Source organism: Giraffa tippelskirchi, chromosome 10 (assembly GCF_054371585.1).
Source record: "Giraffa tippelskirchi isolate mGirTip1 chromosome 10, T2T-mGirTip1v1.2.pri, whole genome shotgun sequence".
In the NCBI taxonomy this organism is placed as follows: Eukaryota; Metazoa; Chordata; class Mammalia; order Artiodactyla; family Giraffidae; genus Giraffa; species Giraffa tippelskirchi.
Window position 1 is genome coordinate 107777965 of NC_137284.1, and position 22822 is coordinate 107800786.

The window sequence follows — 22822 nt, forward strand, 5'->3', positions numbered from 1 at the left end:
AGCCATGGGTCATATTTTGTGTTTCGTTAGCAATATTAGCTGCTCACTGCCTAATTGTTCTCATTCCTATCAGGCTTTGATACAGATCAGGACTGCCTTTGCATGACTGAGTGATGCAGTTTTCTGGTTACTAGAAATTATTGGATTTCACCAGAAGCAGAAATGTTCATGTCCCACATTCATTTCAGTGTGAGTCCCTTCTTGTGAGTCATTCTTGGATCACAAAAGAACCTCCAGATTAATCACAAATAATGTGTATTGGAAGCTTTGAGGCATTTAAATTCTGGTATTCCATCTGAATTCTCATAGTATATCAGACTGCACATGCCAGAAATCATCTTAAAATCCACTGGGCTCCAAGTCCAGGTAGAAATTAATATTTGTTGAACAAACGAATGAAGTGTCTGCTATGTACCAAGAACTGAGATTAACATTTAAATTGCTATTTGAGCTCCAGACCCTTGAAATATAGAAAGCTAACATTTGGATAAATTAGGTCCAAATCTCTGCAATGTAGTAGAAACAAAAGGATTACTGTGTGATAAAAATACCAAGAAACTATTCTTCTGCATGATCCACAGATTAAAAAATAAGCCTGTGGGAATTTGTTTTCTGTCTTGGAGGTGCTACTAAGTACGGAAAAGTGTCTGAGGAACCTTCCACCTGGGGGTTTATCTCAGCTCAGATCTTCAATCTGTGATACATTTAATCTGTCTTTTCCATAGTTTCCAGTCCATCCAGGAGGTTCAAACTCAAGTAGCCAGAAGAAATCTGGGGAAGCGAACAAGTGAAAGATCACAGGCAGATATAAGGATAATGCATGGAGCTGAACATCCTGGTAAATGAGAACAGGTCGGGGAAAGAGGCCTGAGAAGGGCTTTGAATTACGATTCCAGGGAGATTGTCCTATATTACTACTATTTTCTGTGCATCTAAGTTGGGTGGTTGGTCAACAGAGTTTAAAAAGCTATGAGGTAGTGTACACCCAGTGATAGCTGGTCATCCACCTTGGTTTCCGTTATCCTTGCATTCCCTTGCCTGTCTCCTGTGTTCTATCTTGTCCCCTACATGCAAGCCTCCCCAGCCCAGGGTTGAACACTAGTCCCTCCACCTCTCATCAGTCACTTTATAGGCTCCCTGGGAACCTATCCAAGGTCGACAGATGCAAGCACCTGCCTGACTCCAAGCATCTCTCCCACTGAACCTGAGCCTCTTGGATTTCGACAGAGTTGGCCACATCACCTTGGGCCTATGCTCAGAAGCCCTAGTTCCCAGCAGTGGCCAGTGCCCTGGGCAGGCTTGGTCCTCTAACCCTGATGCCTGCTTCTGTCTAATCCACCTTCTTGCAGTTCTCAATGGAAACCAACTGCACTTTATGGGTCAGCCCTTCCCAATGATACTAGAAAAACACCAAAATTGGAAAATGGAGTTTTAAAGAAATAGATAATTCACAGGTTGCACACTTAATCCAGAAATCACCATTAAGATATCTGTTGGGATCAGAGTGGGGAAAATATTCTAAGAGGAGTAATATGAGAGAGCAGAGAAAGAAATGAAATAGGAGAATCACTGCATTTCCCCCCACTAAATTCCTAAATCCTGCTTTAGCTTTGAAAGTGTATAACCTTCATTATTAAAAGAGCGAATCTTACTTGCGTCCATACAGTTCATTACTAGGGAGACACTGGCAGGTCCTCAGACCCTTCAATGTGTGATTCTTGGGGCCAATTCATTACCTGGTACCTCCCCTCCCCCTATTTTGGCCAACTTCTCTACCACAAAGGTGTCTGCTTTCAGATGCCTTTTTCAGCCTCCCTTGTCATTTGTCTAAAGAGGAAACTGACCCATTCACTTGCTTTCATAGAAATACAATGTGCAAAATATATTTGAGACATTGCATGGTGTATTATACATGATTATTTTGTCTTTTCTGATAATAAAAGTAATATGCACTGTCAAAAACTTAGTAATATTTTATTTTATTTTTTAAATTATTTTTGAAAATTTATTTATTTTAATTGGAGGCTAATTACTTTACAATACTGTAATGGTTTTTGCCATACATTGACATGAATCAGCCATGGGTGTACATGTGTTCCCCATCCTGAACCCCCCTCCCACCTCCCTCCCATCCCATCCCTCAGGGTCATCCCAGTGCACCAGCCCTGAGCACCCTGTCTCATGCATCAAACCTGGAATGGCGTTCTGTTTCACATATGATAATATACATGTTTCAATGCTATTCTCTCAAATCATCTCACCCTTACCTTCTCCCACAGAGTCCAAAAAATTTAGTAAAATATTTTCAAAGTACAAAGACAAATGCCCACCTTCCAAAGAGAATCTCTCACCCACTTTCCCACTTTTGGTATATTCCTTTCCATATTTTCTGGTTACGTATCTATATATCTGGATATATGTAGATATTTAAATATCTGTACAGCTGGGAATATTTTATATATGCAGCTTATTGTGCTTAAAAGTCTTTGGCATTGAATGAGGAACAATGATTATTATAGGTGCATAATATTCCTTAATATTCCATCTTATGGTTGCATCACCATTTTAATTTTCTATTGTCAGATGTGTACTACATGAAATAGTTTAACACATAAGACCTTGTCAAAACTTTTCTTGAATATTTCTTTACTATTCTTAAGGTTTAATCCTGCAAGCAAACCTACCACGTCAATATGTAAATATATTGTTTAGGCTTGCTGTGTATTACCAAATACATAGAAAATTGTGTGCATTTACTTAGTTGTCCATATTTACTCTCCCACCAGTCTGCAAGGCTGTCATATGCTTTTGTAACATTTGTCTTTAATTTTTACCAATTTGATATATTTCATATTATGTTTCATGGTTAAATTTGTATTATTCAGGCCACTAGCAAATAAAAGTTTTTATGCATTCTTTTAACTCTACATTTAATCTAAAATGCTTTTTATTTTCTTTGCCTGTTTTTTCTATTAGAAATACCATTTTTTCCTAAGAGCTTTTTATATATTAAGACCTTTAATCATGTTATATTTATAGTATAATTATTATATAATATATAATATGTAATATTATAAATATTTATATGTATATAAATATTATATATTTATTTTATTGAAAATACGTTCCTTAGTTTTTTGTTTCTGTTTAAATGTTTTGTTAGGCTTAGAAAGTTCTTGCTCTTCTGAAATCAGTTTAATAAGTATGCTTTTTTCCTATCTATTTTGTAAAAACTTAGTTACAAAATCCAACTGAAGTTGATCTTACAACTTTACATGAGGTAAGACTCACCACCCATTCACCCAATGCTCTAACTGCCAAAATATTCATTCCTTCTTACTATTTTTTGTAGTTTCTTTGTAGTATTAAGTTCATATACGTACTAAGGTTTTCTTTTTAAAGCAAACTATTTGTTATTATGAACCTGTCCATTACTGTGTTAATTCTAAAATGTTTCCTTAATGCAGGTTTATATTTTTTAGTAACTGATGGAGAAAAATCCCTCTTCCTCATTAACATTTATGTTCAAATCTCTTAGCTTTACTTACCTTTTTAAAATTGAGCTTTTAAGTTATTTAACACTATAAAGAAATTGGGGAGAACTAACATTTTCACAAAATTTAGTTTTCCTGTCCTGGAGCACCACATACATGCCTTTTTGTTTATTTTAAATTTGGTTTTTACATTTCACTAATGGTTAGCATGGGCTTTCCTGGTGGTGCAGCTGTCAAGAATCCACCTGCTAATGCAGGAGACACAAGAGATGAGGGTTTGATCCCACTCTTGCCTGGAAAATCCCATGGACAGAGGAGCCTGGTGGACTACAAGCCATGGGGTTTCAAAGAGTCAGACACGACTGAGCATGCACACGCAGTGCAATGTGGTACAAGAAGTTCTAATGCTTAGCATTGTGAATTATTGCTATCCTAAATTTGACTAGTGCTTTCCAGTTTATAAAGTCTTCTAATAGTTTCTGTATGCTTGAACACTTTTTGCATTTTTATCCCAACCTGAGCCAAAAAGAAAAAAAAGAAAAAAAAAATCTTAAAAGGGACTGAATACATTGGAGAAAGGTAATCAAATTTATTCTTAATCAAAAGAATACTTTCTATAGGTATGGATTGCCAAGGGCAATGGTGCACAATACTAGATGAAAGAAAGGAAACTGCCACTTGGGCACAGTATTCCCTTTCATTTTTTATTAAATTAAGAACTGTGAATAATTGTTCTTAAGCAAACACTTGGGTTCAATACCTGTACGTAAATGGAATTCTGAGTGCTGTGGGGAAATCGTTTGTCCAGTGCAGAGCTGGGGTGAATCACAGCTCCTGCCCAGCAGAGGAGCAAGGCAAGGAGACTTCAAGAGCTGGAAGAAGAGGAATCAAGGGGAACCTTATCCCCTGCTGCTGCTGCTTTTTCAAGAAGCTCCAACAATCTTTTAAATCCTAAGTAACCTTTGCTATCTCATGCCCAGTATACTCAGGAGAGTAGGGGTTTATTTAAATGAAGCAAAGTTCTTTCAAAAAATGCAAATAACCTTGGAAGATTAGGAAGGCTGTGGGAGAGACACCCGAGGGAAGGAATTTGTTTGCTCAGAATGGTTTTCATGCAAATACTTGGAATCTATTTATTGAGGAAAAAAAATTGGGGGATGACAGGAGGACTAAGCAAAAGAAGGAGGAAAAGAATTTTTTTTAAAGCAGAGCATGCAAAGTCCATGTAGTGATAAAGAACCCGCCTGCCAACATAGAGACATAAAAGACATGGGTTTGATCCCTGGGTAGGGAAGATCCCCTGGAGAAGGGAATGGCAACCATCTCCGGTATTCTTGCCTGGAGAATTCCTTGGACAGAGGAGTTTGGTGGTCTACAGCCCATAGCGTTGCAAAGAGTCTGACATGACTAAAGCCGCTTGGCGCACACTGCATGCATGCAAAACCCCGGTAGGGATGAGGGCAGACAGAGAAGTTTGGGGAGGGAGAAATATGGTGTGTGAGAGAATGGGAAAGCTTAGTCTGGGTTCTTGTGAATCATGTCAAGGTTATGCTTGCTTGTTATTTATCTACAACCACTTACTTCTTTCCGTAGGAGAACTATCAATGGAACTAAAAGGAGGATGTGTCCCAGGAAGTTTCTGCTTTATTTACCTTTAAGAAGGGAGAATAGTTTGAATGGGAGGAGAGTGTGGGAGGATGGAGAATCTCAGTGGGTGGGGAGTTTGGGAGGATAAATCTGAGATGAAGGGTCTGTGAGGCTGGTCTTTGAGGAGAAAGGCATTAGCCCACCCTCACCCCTGAAACCCTCTGGGTTGGTAGGACCCTCCCAGGAGATTATTGAGTAAAACTCTATGATTACCCTCCTCCAGCTCCCACCCAAAACATCACGTCTCACCTAAGACTTGCCTCCTTCCCTTCTTCACCATCCTGAAAGGACATCATTATTGTTTTGCTCTCACGGCTGAGCTGCCTGGATCCAGAGAAACTGTGTGATGTGCTCAAGGTAGCACAATATAGAATTGGTTTGAGGCCTAAAGCCCATTTCTCACACTTTCCTTGCTTGTTTAAACTGTTAAAGGATGTGATTCCTTGTGCATCAGGGAGAAGAATAAAAATCCTCTTATTGAGCCGTCATGAAAAAAATGAGCTAGTGTTTTGGGTAGTTTTTTGAACTCATGTTTTTAAAAGTGCTTTCAGATTTTTTTTCCCCATAAAATTACCTAAGTGAATAGCACTGTCATTATCTGAAATGTGAAGAATCATTCTGAAAAATTTAGGGTTCTTTTCTTTGGGAAGGAGGAGAAACTATCTCTTTCTTGGTTACTTGGAAACATACAGTCCTGTCTGAATCAATGTTTATAAAACTCTATTCAATCCTTTTGTAATCTAGATAATAGATAATAGTAGGATGAAAAACATGAGCAGAGTCAGCTCCTGCCCCGCCCAAATGTAGAATAAATGAAATGTCTATTTGATTCTCTGTGGTCCACTTTCAAGAGCTTGGCTTCAGTACCCTGGATATATAGTTTTGCACTTGGTATTTGTATCACTTGGGCAAGTCTACGACTCAAAAATAAAAGAAAGCCCACTTTGCAGTGGCTTAAACAAAGATTTTTTTCATACAATAAGAAATCTGAAGATACATAGCTGCTGTCCTGAACTCATTGAAATTGCCTTAGCTTTTCTTTTGTGGTTGCAAAATGCCTGCTGAAGTGCCATGCATTGTGTCTGAATTCAAGGGAGGAAGAAAAATTCAAGCCATGTCTTTCTCCTTCTATCAAAGAAAAGTGGAATCTTTATCAGAAATCTCATAGACTTCCAATTAAGTTTCTCAAACTGTGCTATTGTTTACTGCAAGGGAGACTAGGATAGTGAGTATTTGGCTGGGAAAATGAGAAGAGGGTTGAGAATAACTATGGGGTCAATCAAATAACATTGCTATCTTCAGGAGCCTATTCGGGAACTCCTCCTTTAACCTCTGCTGTTGATTTGTCCAAAATTTTGTAGTATCATCAATATTTCTCACTAGTAGTGAATATTATATAGTAAAGTTGTTGTTTTTTGGTCACTAAGTCATGTCTGACTCTTTGTGATCCCACGGACTGTAGCCTGCTAGGCTCCTCTTTCCATGGGATTTCCTAGGCAAGAATATTGGAGTGGGTTGCCATTTCCTTCTCCAGGGGATCTTCCTGGACCAGGGATCAAATCTGCATCTCCTGCATTGGCAGACGGATTTTTTAAACCACTGAGCTACCAGGGAAGCTTGCATAGTAAAGACTCATACTAAATGGCTAGTGGTTAATGTCTACTTGTAAAGTAGAAATAAGAAGGACCCTTAGAAAACATTCATAGAGCCATATCCTGGATTCTTTGCCTATATTTATGCCTAGCAAAGTGCTAAGTGTATGATAGGGTTCATTTACTCTGTGAGACTCTCTGAGTGTCTTATTGAGGTGGCATGGCTGTTTACATTGGAGAAACTCTCTATAGAATAATTGTTTATTAAGTAGTACTTTATACAGAGGAAAAGTCATCCTTTGAATGTCAGTTTTGTAGTTTTGACAAACTTAACCATCATTGCAATCAAGATATAGAATATTTCTGTCATCCAAAGGGGGTCTCCAGTGCCGTTTTGTAGTCAGCCTGTTCACAGCAACCACTGATTTGCTTTCTGTCCTTAGAGTTTTGCTTTCTCAACATCATGTAAATGAAATCATTACAACATTTTGAATCTGGCTCCTTTCACTTAGCATAATGCATTTGAAATTCATCCATTTTGTTCTGTATATCTATAAGCTTATTCCTTTTTATTGCCAAGTAATATTCCATTGCACAGATACAGTACAGCTTATCCTTTTCTAGCCACTGGACATTTGAGTTGCTTCCAATTTTTAGCAATTTAAAATAAAGCCACTGTAAGTGTTGACATAGAAGCTTTTACATTATTTGTCTTGGACAAATACTCAGGAGTAGGATTTTGGACTTGTGTAATAAATGTATGTTTAACTTTATAATAAAATGGCAGAAAGTTTTCCCAACTGTCTTTACCACTTTTTTTGTTGTCAGTAATGTATGATGGTTCTAGTTGGTTGCTTCATATCTTTGCCAGTTCTTGATATCTTCAGTATATTTTTTATTTTAGTCATTCTAATGAGTGTGTGATGGTATTTCATTGAGGTTTTAATTTACATTTCACCAGTGACAAATGATGTTAAGAATTTTTTCATGTATTTAGTCACCATTTGGTGATATGTCTGTTTGAAACTTTGCTGTTGTTTTAAGTTAGGGTCTTTTCTTTGTATTGAGCTTTAAGAATTATTTGTATCTTCTGGATAAAAATTATTTGTGATTTATAGATATTTTCTCCTAGTATGTGGTTAGCCTTTTTATTCTCTTCATAGCATCTTTTAAATGAAAGAAATTCTTAAATTTAATGAAGTCTAATTTATCAAGTTTTTCCTTTATGGACTGTGCCACCAGTGTTGTATGTAAGAAATCATTGCCTAATCTAAGGTCACAAAGTTTGCCTTCTATGTTTTCTTTTTATTTTATTTTAGGTTTGTTTTATTTTAGGTTTTACACTTAGATATATGATCTATTTGATGTTAATTTTTATCAGGTGTAAGGTTTGGGCAGGGGTTCCCTTTTTACACATAATTATCTATTTGTTCCAGCAACAATTTTGATTTTCTTTATAGAGTTGCCTTTATATCTTTGTCAAAAATTAATTGACCAGATATGACTGGGTATGTTTCTGGACTCTTTATCCTGTTCCATTTCGGAATGTGTATCCTTTTCTCAGTACCACACTATTGCTTTAGAGAAGGTCATAACCAGCCAGTGTGTGTTCCCTAACTTTATTGTTTTTGAGAGTTAGTGTGGCTAGTCAATTTCCTTTACCTTTCCACATACATTTTAGAATCAGCTTATCAATTTGAGCCCCTATGTCATCGTCATTCCTTGCCTCTGCCAACATTCTCTGATTCCCCAAGCCCTGCATATGATCTGACAGAAAGTCCCACTGCTTCTTCCTGTCCATTCTCAGTCAATCCTTATCTTACAGAGCACTGACACCTCTCATTGGGTCATCATAACTGGCTCTCTTTCCTCAGTGTTCCCTCCCTACATCCCACCTAGTACTCTGCAGCCTGATTAATCTCTCTCGTCACCGTTTTCACTGTTAGCATTTTTGCTAATAAAACTCTAAAGATTTCTTCTGGCCCATAAGGACAAAAAATCCATACTGTTTAGTCTGAAGGTCCACCTGGGTCTTTTTTTTGTCTCTTTAATTCTTTTATCTAAACTGAAAGCTTCCATTTACCTGTCTTCAATGAAGATCAACTTGATATTCTATGCAGAAATCCTTCTTTTTAATTTGTTGATACTTCCTTCTGTCATCCCTCCACTGTCTTTTCTTCTAAGTGACTGCCTTCTCTTCCCTTGCATTGCAACTATTGGCTGAGTATACCTTTCCCCTGTTAGACAGAATTGTCTGACAATATGGTACCTGTTTTGTGCATCTTTGAAACCCCAGTGCCTAAAGTAATACTCAGTCAAGCCCATCTGTGATTCTCAGCTTCATAAAGGAGTACATGACATGGGAAGAAAAAGAATATAGTTTAAAAGATTATATTGGGAATTATTATATTTTGATTTAGAGGCTTCCCAGGTGGTCCTAGTGATAAAGAACTCGTCTGCCAATGCAGGAAACATAAGATACACGGGTTTGATCCCTGCGTCGGGAAGATCCCCTGGAGCAGGGCATGACAACCCACTCCAGTATTGTTGCCTGGAGAACCACCATGGACAAAGGAGCCTGGTGGGCTACAGTCCATAGGGTCACAAAGAGTTGGACACAATTGAAGCAATTTAGTATGCATGCATAACTTGCTTTTAGATATGATATTTAATTTATTTTCAAATTTAAATTGAGAAAAACTATTTATGTTTATCTACACGTGTTAAGATAATCGTGACCCAGATAATCACGATGATGTGATCACTCACCTAGAGCCAGACATCCTGGAATGTGAAGTCAAGTGGGCCTTAGAAAGCATCACTACGAACAAAGCTAGTGGAGGTGATGGAATTCCAGTTGAGCTATTTCAAATCCTCAAAGGTGATGCTGTGACAGTGCTGCACTCGATATGCCAGCAAATTTGGAAAACTCAGCAGTGGCCACAGGACTGGAAAAGGTCAGTTTTTGTTACAATCCCAAAGAAAGGCAATGCCAAAGAATGCTCAAACTACCACACAATTGCACTCATCTCACGTGCTAGTAAAGTAATGCTCAAAATTCTCCAAGCCAGGCTTCAGCAATACATGAACCGTGAACTTCCAGATGTTCAAACTGGTTTTAGAAAAGGCAGAGGAACCCGAGATCAAATTGCCAATATCCGCTGGATCATCGAAAAAGCAAGAGAGTTCCAGAAAAACATCTATTTCTGCTTTATTGACTATGCCAAAGCCTTTGACTGTGTGGATCACAATAAACTGTGGACAATTCTGAAAGAGATGGTAATACCAGACCATCTGACCTGTCTCTTGAGAAACCTGTATGCAGGTCAGGAAGCAACAGTTAGAACTGGACATGGAACAACAGACCGGTTCCAAATAGGAAAAGGAGAACGTCAAGGCTGTATATTGTCACCCTGCTTATTTAACTTATATGCAGAGTACATCATGAGAAATGCTGGGCTGGAAGAAACACAAGCTGGAATCAAGATTGCCGGGAGAAGTATCAATAACCTCAGATATGCGGATGACACCACCCTTATGGCAGAAAGTGAAGAAGAACTAAAGAGCCTCTTGATGAAAGTGAAAGAGGAGAGTGAAAAAGTTGGCTTAAAGCTCAATATTCAGAAAACTAAGATCATGGCATCTGGTCCCATCACTTCATGGGAAATAGATGGGGAAACAGTGGAAACAGTGTCAGACTTTATTTTTTTGGGCTCCAAAATCACTGCTGATGGTGATTGCAGCCATGAAATTAAAAGACACTTACTCCTTGGAAGGAAGGTTATGGCCAACTTAGATAGCATATTTAAAAGCAGAGACATTACTTTGCCAACAAAAGTCCGTCTAGTCAAGGCTATGGTTTTTCCAGTGGTCATGTATGGATGTGAGAGTTGGACGGTGAAGAAAGCTGAGCGCTGCAGAGTTGATGCTTTTGAACTGTGGTGTTGGAGAAGACTTTTGAGAGTCCCTGGGACTGCAAGGAGATCCAATCAATCCATCCTAAAAGAGATCAGTCCTGGGTGTTCATTGGAAGGACTGATGTTGAAGCTGAAACTACAATACTTTAGCCACCTCATGTGAAGAGTTGACTCATTGGAAAAGACCCTAATGCTGGGTAGGATTGGGGGCAGGAGGAGAAGGGGATGACAGAGGAAGAAATGGTTGGATGGCATCACCGACTCGATGAACTTGGGTTTGGGTGGACTCCGGGAGTTGGTGATGGACAGAGAGGCCTGGCGTGCTGAAATTCATAGGCTCGCAAAGAGTTGGACACAACTGAGCGACTGAACTGAACTGAACAGGTGTTAAGAATTTAAAAGGTTAAATAATCTTAGTAATATTTGTTGAATGAAAACATTAGTTTCCCAGCCCCTTAGGACAATGATAAATCCTCTTTGACTCCTTAGTCCCTAATATAGGGCCCTACACAGCGAAAGCAGCTGTAGTCTCAGTGTTCACAGGACCTTTTCTGCTTGAAGTGTCCAGAGGCAGCAGACAGGAATCATGTGTGACCACATGATTGACATTCTAGTAGACAAGGCTGATCCATTCACCCCACTGGAGCAGATTCTTCCTGTTGTCCACAGGTGGTACCTTCTGCCCTCTGCACTTTGCAGAAGATCTCTGTGACTGAGCTTCTATAACCAGGCATCAGAACACATAAAGAGAGAGCTGGGATGTGAATACTAACACATTTTCCCAATACCCACCTGGTGTCTTAGGGCTCAGAAGTGGATGGCTTCCCAGCCTCAGATATGGAAGCTGAGCTGGCAGCAAGGGAAGGGGAGCAGATAGAACTTGGATGTTGTTTGCATTAGGTCTAATGATCTGGACTTCCCTGGTGACTCAGATGGTAAAGAATCTGCCTGCAATGTGGGAGACCTGGGTTTGATCCCTGGATTGGGAAGATGCCCTGGAGAAGGAACTGGCAACCCTCTCCAGTGTTCTTGCCTGGAGAATCCCAGGGTCAGAAGAGCCTGGCGGGCTACAATCCTTGGGGTTGCAAAGAATTGGACACAACTGAGCAACTAAAGTGCGCGCGCACACACACACACACACACACACACTCCCCGCCAATAAGGCTTGCTATGGTGTCAGTGAAAAAAAGTTAAGTCACTCAGTCATGTCCAACTCTTTGCGACCCCATGGACTGTAGCCTACCAGGCTTCTCTGTCCGTGTCAGGAATCCCCCAAATCATGGTGCCTTTAAGTTCAACCCAATGGCTTGGAGAATAAGGATTAAGACTCCATCTACTTTAATGTTTTCACATGAATTTGCTGAGACCTTAGGAATAAACTTGTTACACAGATTGTTTCTCAATATGCTCTTTCATTCAATAAAACATGTTTTGACCATTTGTCAACCGTGTGTCAGGCACTACTCTAGGGGTAGTGGGATCTCAAACTGCCTTAAAATGACTGGCATCATGTACGTGTGTATGTATCTGTATGTGTGTCGGTCTATGTTTATGTGCACACGTGTGTCTGTGTGTGTGTGTGTGTAGGCAGACATGCATGTCAAGAGATGAATCTTGTCACACAAAGACTTGAAGTGCTTGGGAAACATAAGAATAATGACGGTGCTGATCTACTAAACAAATCTGAATTCTTCACAGATGAGGGGGCAATTGAGCTTAGATGTGATATCAGAAGAAAAAGCTACGAGAAAGGCATTTCTGCCAAAGATAATATTTCCCTGGAATGCAGTATCCAGTGAGGCATGGTACAGGAGAGGAGAGAAATGGGGGAGGAGGGGCAGTAAGATTGTGAAAAGCTAGAAGGCTAGTTTGGAGAGTTTGAGTTTTATCATGCAGAAGGTAAAGGTCAAACCATGCTTGGTACTATGTTCCCCGCACTGGGGGCATTCAGTTAAGCTACATTTCCCATGCCCAACAACTAATTCTTGCCAGCAGAACTGGAGTCAGTCATGCATCACTTCAGGCCAAAGGAGATAGGTTAAGTTTTGTCATCTCCCTTGGAAACTGCTTGTTCTAGAACGCAGAGATACAAGTTGACCTGCTTGCAACTGGGATGTGAGAGAAAAATAAACTTTTAATGTGTTAAACCACTGAGCTTCAGGGTGTAGACTTTTTTGGTTTTGTTTTTTAAATTAATGGGACTTTGTTATTATTATTGTTATTGCCAAGCCGTGTGAGGCTTGTGGGATTTTACTTCTTTGACCAGGTATCTAACCCTCGCCCTGCACCCTGCCCTCCGCCAAAGTGGAAATGCAGAGTCCCAATCACCATTCCTCTAGGGAAACCCTGGGGTTTAGTTTTTTGCTATTACAGAGACCTATCCTATCCTAACTAAAATCAGCAGTAGAACCATGTTTATTTTTCCTTTTTTTCTTGCTTTCTTTGTTTCTTGCTTGCTTGCTTTCATTTATTGTTTAGAAAGTTCACACCTTTAACTTCTATCAGTCCTTGTGTTCACATCAGGTTAAAAAAAGGAATGCTATTTTTAAATCCTCCTAGAGCTGATGATGAGTCAGATGAAATCATATGATATCAAGTTGTTAACTGTAAGGTGTTGCCAAGTGTAAGAGACCCATCATTTTTAGGCAGATGTCAATATTGCCTAAGTGAAAAAATAAGAACCCTGGTTATTCCTTGATGACTTCATCATGACCTTGGTGGTTTTGGCATCTTGTGGCCCAGAAAATCTTTCTACCATGGTAGAAACTCATCCCTTCTGGATGGGGTATAATTTCCCATCTCTGTAAAAAGCCCTTCTTGTAGTAAGCCATTAAGCTTGCATAGGTAAAAATTAGGTATGGCATCTGGATGATAAAGAAGGAAGTGGAATCATCTTTAGATATCTTATCCTACATTTTCCATGGTCTAATTGAGAGAAACAAAACAATTTAGCACCACTGTTTGGGGGCCTAAAGCACACTGAAGCAGTCTTGGAGATCTTCCAGTACACGGATCTCTCTTAGTATCTTCAGAAGATTCTTCTGTGTAGGTAATGGTGGCGCCTCATCGCTCAGGAGCTTCAGAAAGGAGTGTAACAACTCACCCCTGGGGCTATAACTGCTAACATTTCTCAGACACTGTACTCAAGGCCATCACTATGCTTAACAGCCCCACCAACATTTAATCACTTGACTTGTCACAACAATCCTCTGAAGGACATTCAGTTATTAGCACCATTTGTCAGATGAATAAGCCAATGCATAGGTAAGAGTGAACTGCCCCAAGTTCTCAGCCAGATGGTGGAGGTACTGGCAGCTGACCTCAGCAGTCCTATTTTACAGCCTGTGCCCCACTACAGTGACAGGGAAGAATCAAGAGCCTGAGTATACCTGGGACTGACTAGGCTACTTCTTCTGCCACCAGCTGAGCTGAGAGGTCCAGGAGAAGCCAAGTTCAGGTATAGAAAATAAAATTACATTTCTCGTCCACTTCAGTACATGGTCCATGGCTCGAAATGTTCTTACCCACTATCAACAGGAAATTACTTCAAGAACACAGGGTGATATATATATATATATATATATATTTTTTTTTTTTTTTTCTTTTTGAAGCATTAATGGATATGCTCTTTTCCATCTCCTTGAGAAAACCTCTCAGAGCCTAGGCAGCCAGAGAGCTCTACCTTGTCTGCCCTCCGGGTGCAGTCTTTACTCCAGTAACGCAGACAAAGAGAAACAAGTCAGCTCTCGGCTTTCAAAATACCTCTTGAAGGATATCATAAACAGCTTGAAGAGACATGTCTTTTTCCTTTGCAAGAGGCTGTGTCTTTTGAGCCTTCAGAGCCAAGAGTCTGGAATAATTCATTTGGTGGAAAACAGTCTAGTTAAGTTTCCCACCATAGAGAAAGCCGGCCGTGAGAGCCAGGAGTGTCAGACGGTATAGTAGTGGTGCGGAGTGTGGGGAGACTTAGACGTTGATGAGAGGATTTGTACAGCACCCCCTCCCCAGGCTACCACAGAAAAAGAGAGGAAGAGAACAAGGTTGGGAGCACAGGATTAGAGAGCAGTGATCTCCACTTACTGTACAGAAACCAGGGGATGGCAGACCCCGGGGATTTACCCAGCTCTCGTGAGGCGGCAGTTGAATAGCCAATGGCCTCGTGGGGAGACAGAGGACCAGCCCAAAACTGGGAGGGAAGCAGTCAAACTTTTCTTTCCCAGGAAGGATACAGAAATTCAGAGGGTTGAGAGACGGGAAGAGGGAGGTGTGAATACCCATGCACCTGAAGGAAAATGGGACAAACGGACGCTCCCGCGGAAGGCAGTGCAGCCTGACCCGAGCCTGATGTAGATCCCAAGAAGGATCTGGAACAAGCATGATCACTACTGAAGGCCAGACAGGACTCTTCATCTCAGTCAATGCCAAGTGGCCCAGGTTCCTCCCCAGGTCAGACTTGCTCCCTCACTCCAACCACACATATATGGACACACGCACTCTAGAAGCATCGTTCCTAGAGCTTAGATGCCTTTCCTGAGTCAGAAAGTGGGAAAACCCTTCACAGGCTGAAAAACTCTGCAATTCTGCATTTACTGTGAATTAACTAAGATTGTTACCTGCCATCAGATGATGTGATACAGAAGGCAAGTTGGTTGAGGGAGTTTTCCTTTTTCACACACGAGAGTACATAGCTTGGGAATTGCACGACAGTCTTGTAAAGCCAACCAGTGAAATGTGTGCCTTTCTCAGGGGCATGGGGTGAAGCTGGATCTGTTAGTGCTGGTCCAGGGCAGGGGATTGGAGAGTAGCGTGCTAGGAGTGCCTAACAGGAATAGGCAGTGATAGCAGACCTTTAATAATTATTTAGCTGGGCAAAACTAATAGTAATTCCCTATGAATAGTCACAGTATTCAGCTCTAGAAACTCAATATGAACAGACTGAGTGAAACTGATTAGAAGAGGACAAAAAGATGCATGATTAAATGTAAGAACCATTGTTACAAGTTTCAGGAAGTACCTTGAAAGGACAGGAACCAAGGGCTCCTGAACTCCAGGAAGGGCATCCCTGACATTGTTCTGAGGCCCAAGGCAGGAGACGAGACAGTCAAGTCCTGCAGGGCCGAGGTGGGACTAAAGGAGTGTGCAGAGAAGCAGGCAGGTGGGCACAGAGAGAGCTGAAGTGGCAGTCACTGAAAGTGAAAGTGCTGGTCCACAGTAGGTAGGGTGTATTCTTACAAAGGAACTGTCAACCTAAATATAATAAAAACAAGAATGGTATACTTCAGATTCTTTACATCATTAAACGTTTCTTTAGGCCTAGTGTAAGATAATTGAGACATGGGTTGAACTGGAATTTGCTTTTGTTATACTAATGGAGGAGGAATGTGTTAAGAAAATCAAGAGAGCAGGCAGAGGGAGCAAAACAAAGGGAACAAACTGTGTCCAATCACCCCCAGGCACTTAGAAGTAACCATTTACATATAAACAATAGTTAGACTAATTGCATATCATTTGTAATGACCCACTAAAGGAGATTCAAAACAAGATCATTGTCAAGTAATATTTTTGCAGTCTCGGCTCATGTTTCTCCCCTCACCTGAGAGTAATAAAACTGAGTTCTTTTGCATTATTTTATAATTTCAGCAATTTACTAATTCAAGCAGGTTTCCCTCCCAGTACTTTGAATTAATTTTCTCACCATCAGGAATCAGGGATTCAGGAAATTTTGCAAGTGAATTCACCAGCAAAATTAAGGCTATTAAGAAGAGTTTTCTCTTTGTCTTCCACTTGAACAGTCTTATATTCAGGTCTTCCATTCACTTTCTTATGAGCCAGGTCCCATCCTCCTTGAAGATGTATGGTAGATTCTTGAAGCCCTTAGATGTGCTTGATGCTGGGGACTAGAAATGGGTGAGGTGAGCTAGATGGAACCTTGAACAAATGAGACATTGAAAACTGTGACAGAAACCGGGGCCTGAGCTGAGAACCTTGAACCCAGGACCACAGAGGTTTAGTCATGTGAAACCCACGATGGAAGAAGAAAGTGGTGAACTCACCTCTGCCCTTCCTGCTGGTATCCAAGAATATACAGAGGATGGCAGAGTGGCTTAGAGCAGTGGGGAGCAGGGGCAAGAGTTTGGAGATAGAGATGGGAAGAAAGAAAAGCCTCCACGCTTGTGAAGAAAGGGCTGGTAAGATTTAGACATGGATATCTTATCTTCTGCCAAGAGAGCTTTGGGTTCAGAGGAGAACTTGAGGGCTACATAAGTAAGTAGGTTAGAAGCCTAGACATGTAGACTGAGTAAAGCAGCTAAGACTAGGGCAGACAGCAATGGGTGGGTGTGGGTTTGCTAGGGCTAAACCAGTACGAGCTACAGTGTATGATGACCCATTTACTTTTATATTCCACCCACTGGCAACTATTACTTACCTTCATCACATTGGCTTAGAAACGGAATAAGGATGAGCTAAATGTGCCTACAGAGAAGGACCTCAGTGAATACATTTGATAAAGACCGGGCAGGGCAGGGGCTGACCTGTGGAGTAGCAGTAAATAAGACCCTCACCTCTGTCACTGAGAAAGCAAACTTTCTGTTGCCTGGTCTGACAACACGTAGATGGCAGACAGAAACAGAACACAGAACCACAGTTCATTTATGCAGTAAATGTTTATTGAGTAGGACACACACAGTGCTGGTTTTTGGAGAAAACATGAAACAAACATTAGGCATTACTTTCACTTGAGGAGCTTAATGACTGTTGCACATTGACCTGACACATTCTTGAAATAGCAGTTGAGCATAGAGTAGGATTTAGTGGCAAAGAGAGGGGGTATACTCCAGACACTACTGGAACTCGGAGGAGGGGTGGGTCTGGGGGGCTTCAGGGAGGAAGCAACCCAAGAGGAGCCTTAAAGACCAGGTTGAATTTAGATAAGCTCAGATGAAGATGAAAGGCAATTCGAAATGAAAGATACACCATGGGTTGAGGATTAAATGAGACACTTCACAAATGTCATTCAGAAAAATTCATGTCACCGAGAAAGCCCACAGCCAATGAAATATATGGCTTTTGTTATTTTCTACTTTTACTGCTGTTACCACTTTGTTTTTGATGACATTTCTACTGCTTTTGGAAAAGGCGATGGAGATTAAAAGGACATGGTTGGGAGACAATTCACAAACACAGTTCTGACTTTCTTCTTGAGACACATGTGGGATAAAAGGATCACAAGGAACAAGAGTTTGCATCAAAACTGCTTGTGCTCAAAGGGGATGGTGGAAAAAGATACACACTAGCTTAGGACACTTATAAGCTAGTTCTCACCAACACTGCTACTGACTATTGTGTAACTAAAAATCACTGCTTTAATGAATGGTTATATTTTTCAAAAAATGAAACAGAACATTCTAAGTTCCTGATCAGACATATTTTCTTTCTTTCTGTTTCTCTCCTTGTCTAGTGGTCCCATTGCTGGAGGGCAAACTTATTAATAGAAATGAGAAGAAAATGATGTGATTTTCTGTAGTGCCTAGAGATGATGTTGCTAGGACAGAGTTCAAACACTAGAAGAGAGTGAGTAGGGGTTTGTTCATCCAAACACTCAAAACTTCTCCTTCGGAGCTGTATTCCAAAAAATAAAAAAAAGGCAAATGAGATTTCAGCTGATTATTGCCTGACTCTCAGAATAACTGTCTTATTGCTGATTATCATCCTTTCTGCAGTGGGCAGTCTCTCTTCATTCTGTTTGCTGTCATGTTCTATAAATATCAAAGAGGCTGGAGAGGCATCATCTCTGAGAGGAGCAGTATGCTTCCTGGGTGCAGAAAGCCTGCCTCTCCAAGATAGAATCTCTGGATCTGAAGGCTGATTTCAGAGAGGTGATTATTCAGTCAATGGTAAATGGCACCCCACTCCAATTTCAGTTTCTATTTTCTGTTGTAGAGCTGGGCAGCTAGGCTGTGTGTGTGCATTAGGAAGTTGTGCCTAGGGATGGGTCCCATGCAATCTGCCTAAGTGACTTGTTCCACTCTGCTTTGCTACATTTTCTCTAGGGCTCTCGAACACCAGTGAGGCTGGCTTCCAGGGCAGCTCCCTGCTGAAAGTTTTATTCTGACTGTTGGCAAAGAAGCAAAGCTCCAAGGTGGATATTATAGCAAATTCTACCTTGTCAGTAAAAACCAAATCATTTCAAGAACACCCAGAGGATTAAAAAAAAAACCTGCTAGAATTTTTCTTGAAGTATGAAAGACCAGTTTGAGTCCTGGGAATTAGTGTAACAGCTGAATGCACCATCAGGCAGCCTGTGAAATAACCTGACATCCCTGCATTCCCATGCAAGAAGCAGGAAACTATTTTCTGGATGCCCGGTTTATTCCTGACCACAATCTTGTTGTGGAAGAGGAAGCAGTATCAGCCTAACAGTGGCCTCTTCCTCAATGTGGCCCTTGGATACTTTGAAAGTGAAACTTACTAAACTCTGATTTCCTCATTTCTTTTAGGAGGGAACTTGTTGCGAACAGTAACATCACCAACTACAGTTAAAGACCTTACTTCTCTCTGATGTTCAATGCAAAGGATCATCAACACAGAAAGTGTGGTCCTTCTTTCCTTACTCAGCGCTACGTCTCTCATTGCAACAGGTACTGTCCTGGGTGATGTGAGCTTTACAAACTTCTGATGCTCCTAACAAAAAACTCACAACAATAACCCTTACGAGGAACAGCCATTTCAAGCACTACTTTAGGATTAACTAAAAGTACTTTGACCTAAGGAAAGGGGGAAAATTAAAAAGTCATCCACTTATAAATGTTACTCACGACTCTTACATTTGTAGTAGCAGCAGGAAAAAAAAACCCCAAACAAATATTCTTAAAAAATGACAATATAGATCCCAGCACAATATGAAAAACTTACTTTTATAGCTCATCAGTTTTTTTAAAAAACTCTTTTTAGTAAAGAAAATAAGCTACACTCATTCATAGTATTGGCTGTGATCTTTTAACTTAAAATTCTACTTTGTCTTATTATTTAAAATCAGTGTTCAGAGTGGAAGGCAGGAAACTTACCTTGAAGGAGTAGTAGAAGGAGCCCCATTCCTCTCCTTCCACTTCTGCAGTGAAAGTCACTGTTTCAGTACAAAGGACAGGAGAATTCAGTGCCTGCCCAGTCCCATTGGAGTTGGCGCTGCCCTCTGTGAGGTTGGCCGGCATGGCTCAGGTGGAGTGGAGTCCCGCCGTCCTTGAGCCTGCAGCCGACGGAGAGAGTCCAGCCCTCTTCTTGAGAGCCAGGCAGCAGCTGTGGCTCTGCCCTCCTCTGCCTCCCTGAGCTGCTTCTGGAGCTCAGCTGAGCACAGGCTCAGAGCCCTCCCGGAACCCACCTCACTGAAGAGCTCTGCCTGCCTGCTCAAGCCACGTGCTGCTTGCTCCTCGGCAGTTATGATCCAGTAAGCCAGCGCAGCCTCAACACCCCATGTCCCTGCCCAGAGGTGGTGGTGGGGCTTGCCCCGAAGAGCTGGCAGGAGCCCCTCACAGCAATCCACATGGCTCCCCAGGGAGTCCTTCCTTCTCAGTTGCACTTTTCCTCACTTCTGGAACAGACCCCTCCTGCCCCCCACATCTGCTCCAGCTTCAACAAGACAGGAATTTGGATTCCACAGCCACTCGATTAATTCACGTCATGTTTGCCTTTCCGAAATCAAATCATAATGATGCATTTTTTTCAACTGAGGGTACCTTATGATTTACGATCCTCACTCAAGCACTTACTTAGTAGCCTGCATGTTATTTCAGTAAATGTGAGCAAAGAGCACGTTTGTCTCTCACACCCCTGATTGTACTCTAGGTTTTCAGAGGGCAGTGCTTCAGAAAAGCCTGGGATCTGTGCCTGTCAGTCAACCACCATCTCTCATGATGTGACTGGGACTGGCATCTGGTAGATACTCTTATCACTTTGATGTTCTTTTATTTGATCTTCAAAACAACTCTGAGAGGTAGGCAGGGGACGTATCTTTATATTCTCATTTTACACTAGAAGAGGCTGCTGCTCAGTGGTGAAACGACTTGCCCAAGATCCCACAGCTGGTGATGGAAATGAGATGATAACTCAGTTCTTCAGAAATTCCTAGACAATGGTGCTTTTACCGTAACATTCTATAATTTGCATCAAATCTCAGAAGCCTGCTGAGATATGAAGCTAATGGAGTAAGGAGAGCAGGCCAGGTATAAAACAAAATACTAAGCTGCTTGTATTGCAACCAAGCGTGATACCTGATAACTTACACTGAAGATGCTCTGTGAGCCAAACTTGCACAGCCACGTGTTAACGACACCTAGTATAAGAGGTAGTAATGTCATAAAAGGCTATAGCCCCCATGATACTTCCTGGGAAAGTTGTAGCATAATCCATCCAGCCTAAGAGGAGGGCAGTGTGTTAGACATGAGAAGATATTGTCTATGCTGAAGGGACAGCAAATAGGAGGGAGCTGTCAGAAAACACTAGCTGAGCCACGAAGGAAGCCTGAGGGTGAGCTGTGGACTCTTAGGGAAAAGGTCAAAACAAGATGACAACCAAACAGTAAAATGAGCAAAGAGTGTTCTAACTGGCACACAAACCTGAACAAAGTGCTCAACCATTGGTGAAACAAAAGCAACTTAAAACAAGGCAGAAGTTTTATTTGTTGGCATAGCAAAACTAGGGTCTGGCTAACCGCAAGTATTGACAAAGATGAGAAGAAACGGTGTGAGAACTAGCTGATATGCTCACCTTGAAGAGCAGTTTGGCAGTATCCAGTAAAGCTAAGATTATGCAGTCTATAATTTTCCATCTCTTTATCTGGGTTACTTGCATGTATTTACTTTAGGGAAATCTACTGCACTACACACATAAAATGCAAGCATCTTTTTGTAGGTCTGTTTTACTTCAATAAGAATTTATAAAGCAATATCTGTGAGAAACCTCTAGGGAAGAACAGAAGCCAGTCAAGTCATAGTGTGGTGAGGATAAAGAGAGAGAAAATGGTAGAGGCCATGAACAGGTGGAGAGAAAACTTTTGTTTGTGCTGTTTTCTCTCCACTCATGATCCAGCTGGATTAGTTTTTGACCTGTGGCTACCCAAGAGAATGTTTATGTGTGTGTACAAGGAAACATGCAAGAGATGCCTATGCAATATTCCTTAGAAACAAATTAAAAGTAACCTAAATATTTATGGTGACAAAATCCATGAGAAGCTCTAAACCAGAAATTACCCACATGTCTATCAACAGTAGACTGGATAAATAAATTTTTATGTAATCATATAATGAAATACTTTATATCAATAAGAATGAGTAATCTATAGAAAATGTAAAATTATAGATGAAATATACAAACACAAAGCTAAACAAAATAATATATTTTTAAATTTATATGAAGTATGACTACATATGATCTTCCCTGATGGCTCAGCAGTAAAGAATCCACCTGCAATGCAGGACACATGGGTTCAACACACAGGTTCAATCCCTGGGTTGGGAAGATTCCCTGGAGAAGGAAATGGCAACCTGCTCCAGTATTCTTGCATGAGAAATTCCATGGACAGAGGAGCCTGGCAGACTGCAGTCCATGGGGTTGCAAGAGTCGGACACAACTTAGTGACTAAACCACCACCACAATGACAATATATGTGTGTACATATATATAATATACATATACATACAAATGTATGTATTTTACAATAGTATATTACACAAGATTTGAAAGGAATGGTTGCAGATAAGATGGCAAACTAGGATAGTGTGATGGTTAATTTTATATGTCAACTGGGGAGGTTGGTGCCCAGATATTTGGTGAAACATTATTCTCAGTGTGTCTGTGAGGATGTTTTGGGATGACATTAACTTTTGAATCATTAGACTGAGTAAAGCAGATCGTCCTACCTGATGTTGGTGGCTTTCATTCAATCTATTGAAAACCTGAATAGAACAACAATGCTGATCCTGCCTCGAACAAGAGAGAACTCCTCCCACCAGACTGCTTTGAGCTGGGGCATTGGTTTCTTTCAAGCCTTTAGATTTGAACAGAAGCCTTAGCTCTTCTTGGGTCTCAAGCCTGCAAGCTTTTAGACTGAAAACACACATTAGCTCCCCTGACTAGCTGACTAACAGTCGTAGGACTACAAGGCCTTTATGATCACAGG

At 40.8% G+C, this 22822-nt stretch overlaps 1 protein-coding gene across 4 annotated transcripts in view; it reads right to left on the reverse strand.

The window, feature by feature from the left end:
* Positions 1–19859, reverse strand: part of NPSR1 (neuropeptide S receptor 1) — a 151102-nt gene extending 131243 nt beyond the window's left edge. For all 4 annotated transcript variants that reach the window (XM_081534273.1, XM_081534270.1, XM_081534271.1 and 1 more), the window contains exon 1: positions 19716–19859. In XM_081534273.1, coding sequence (XP_081390399.1) covers positions 19716–19859 — 144 coding nt within the window. The remainder of the gene's footprint in view (positions 1–19715) is intronic.
* Between the last annotated feature and the right edge of the window lie 2963 nt (positions 19860–22822).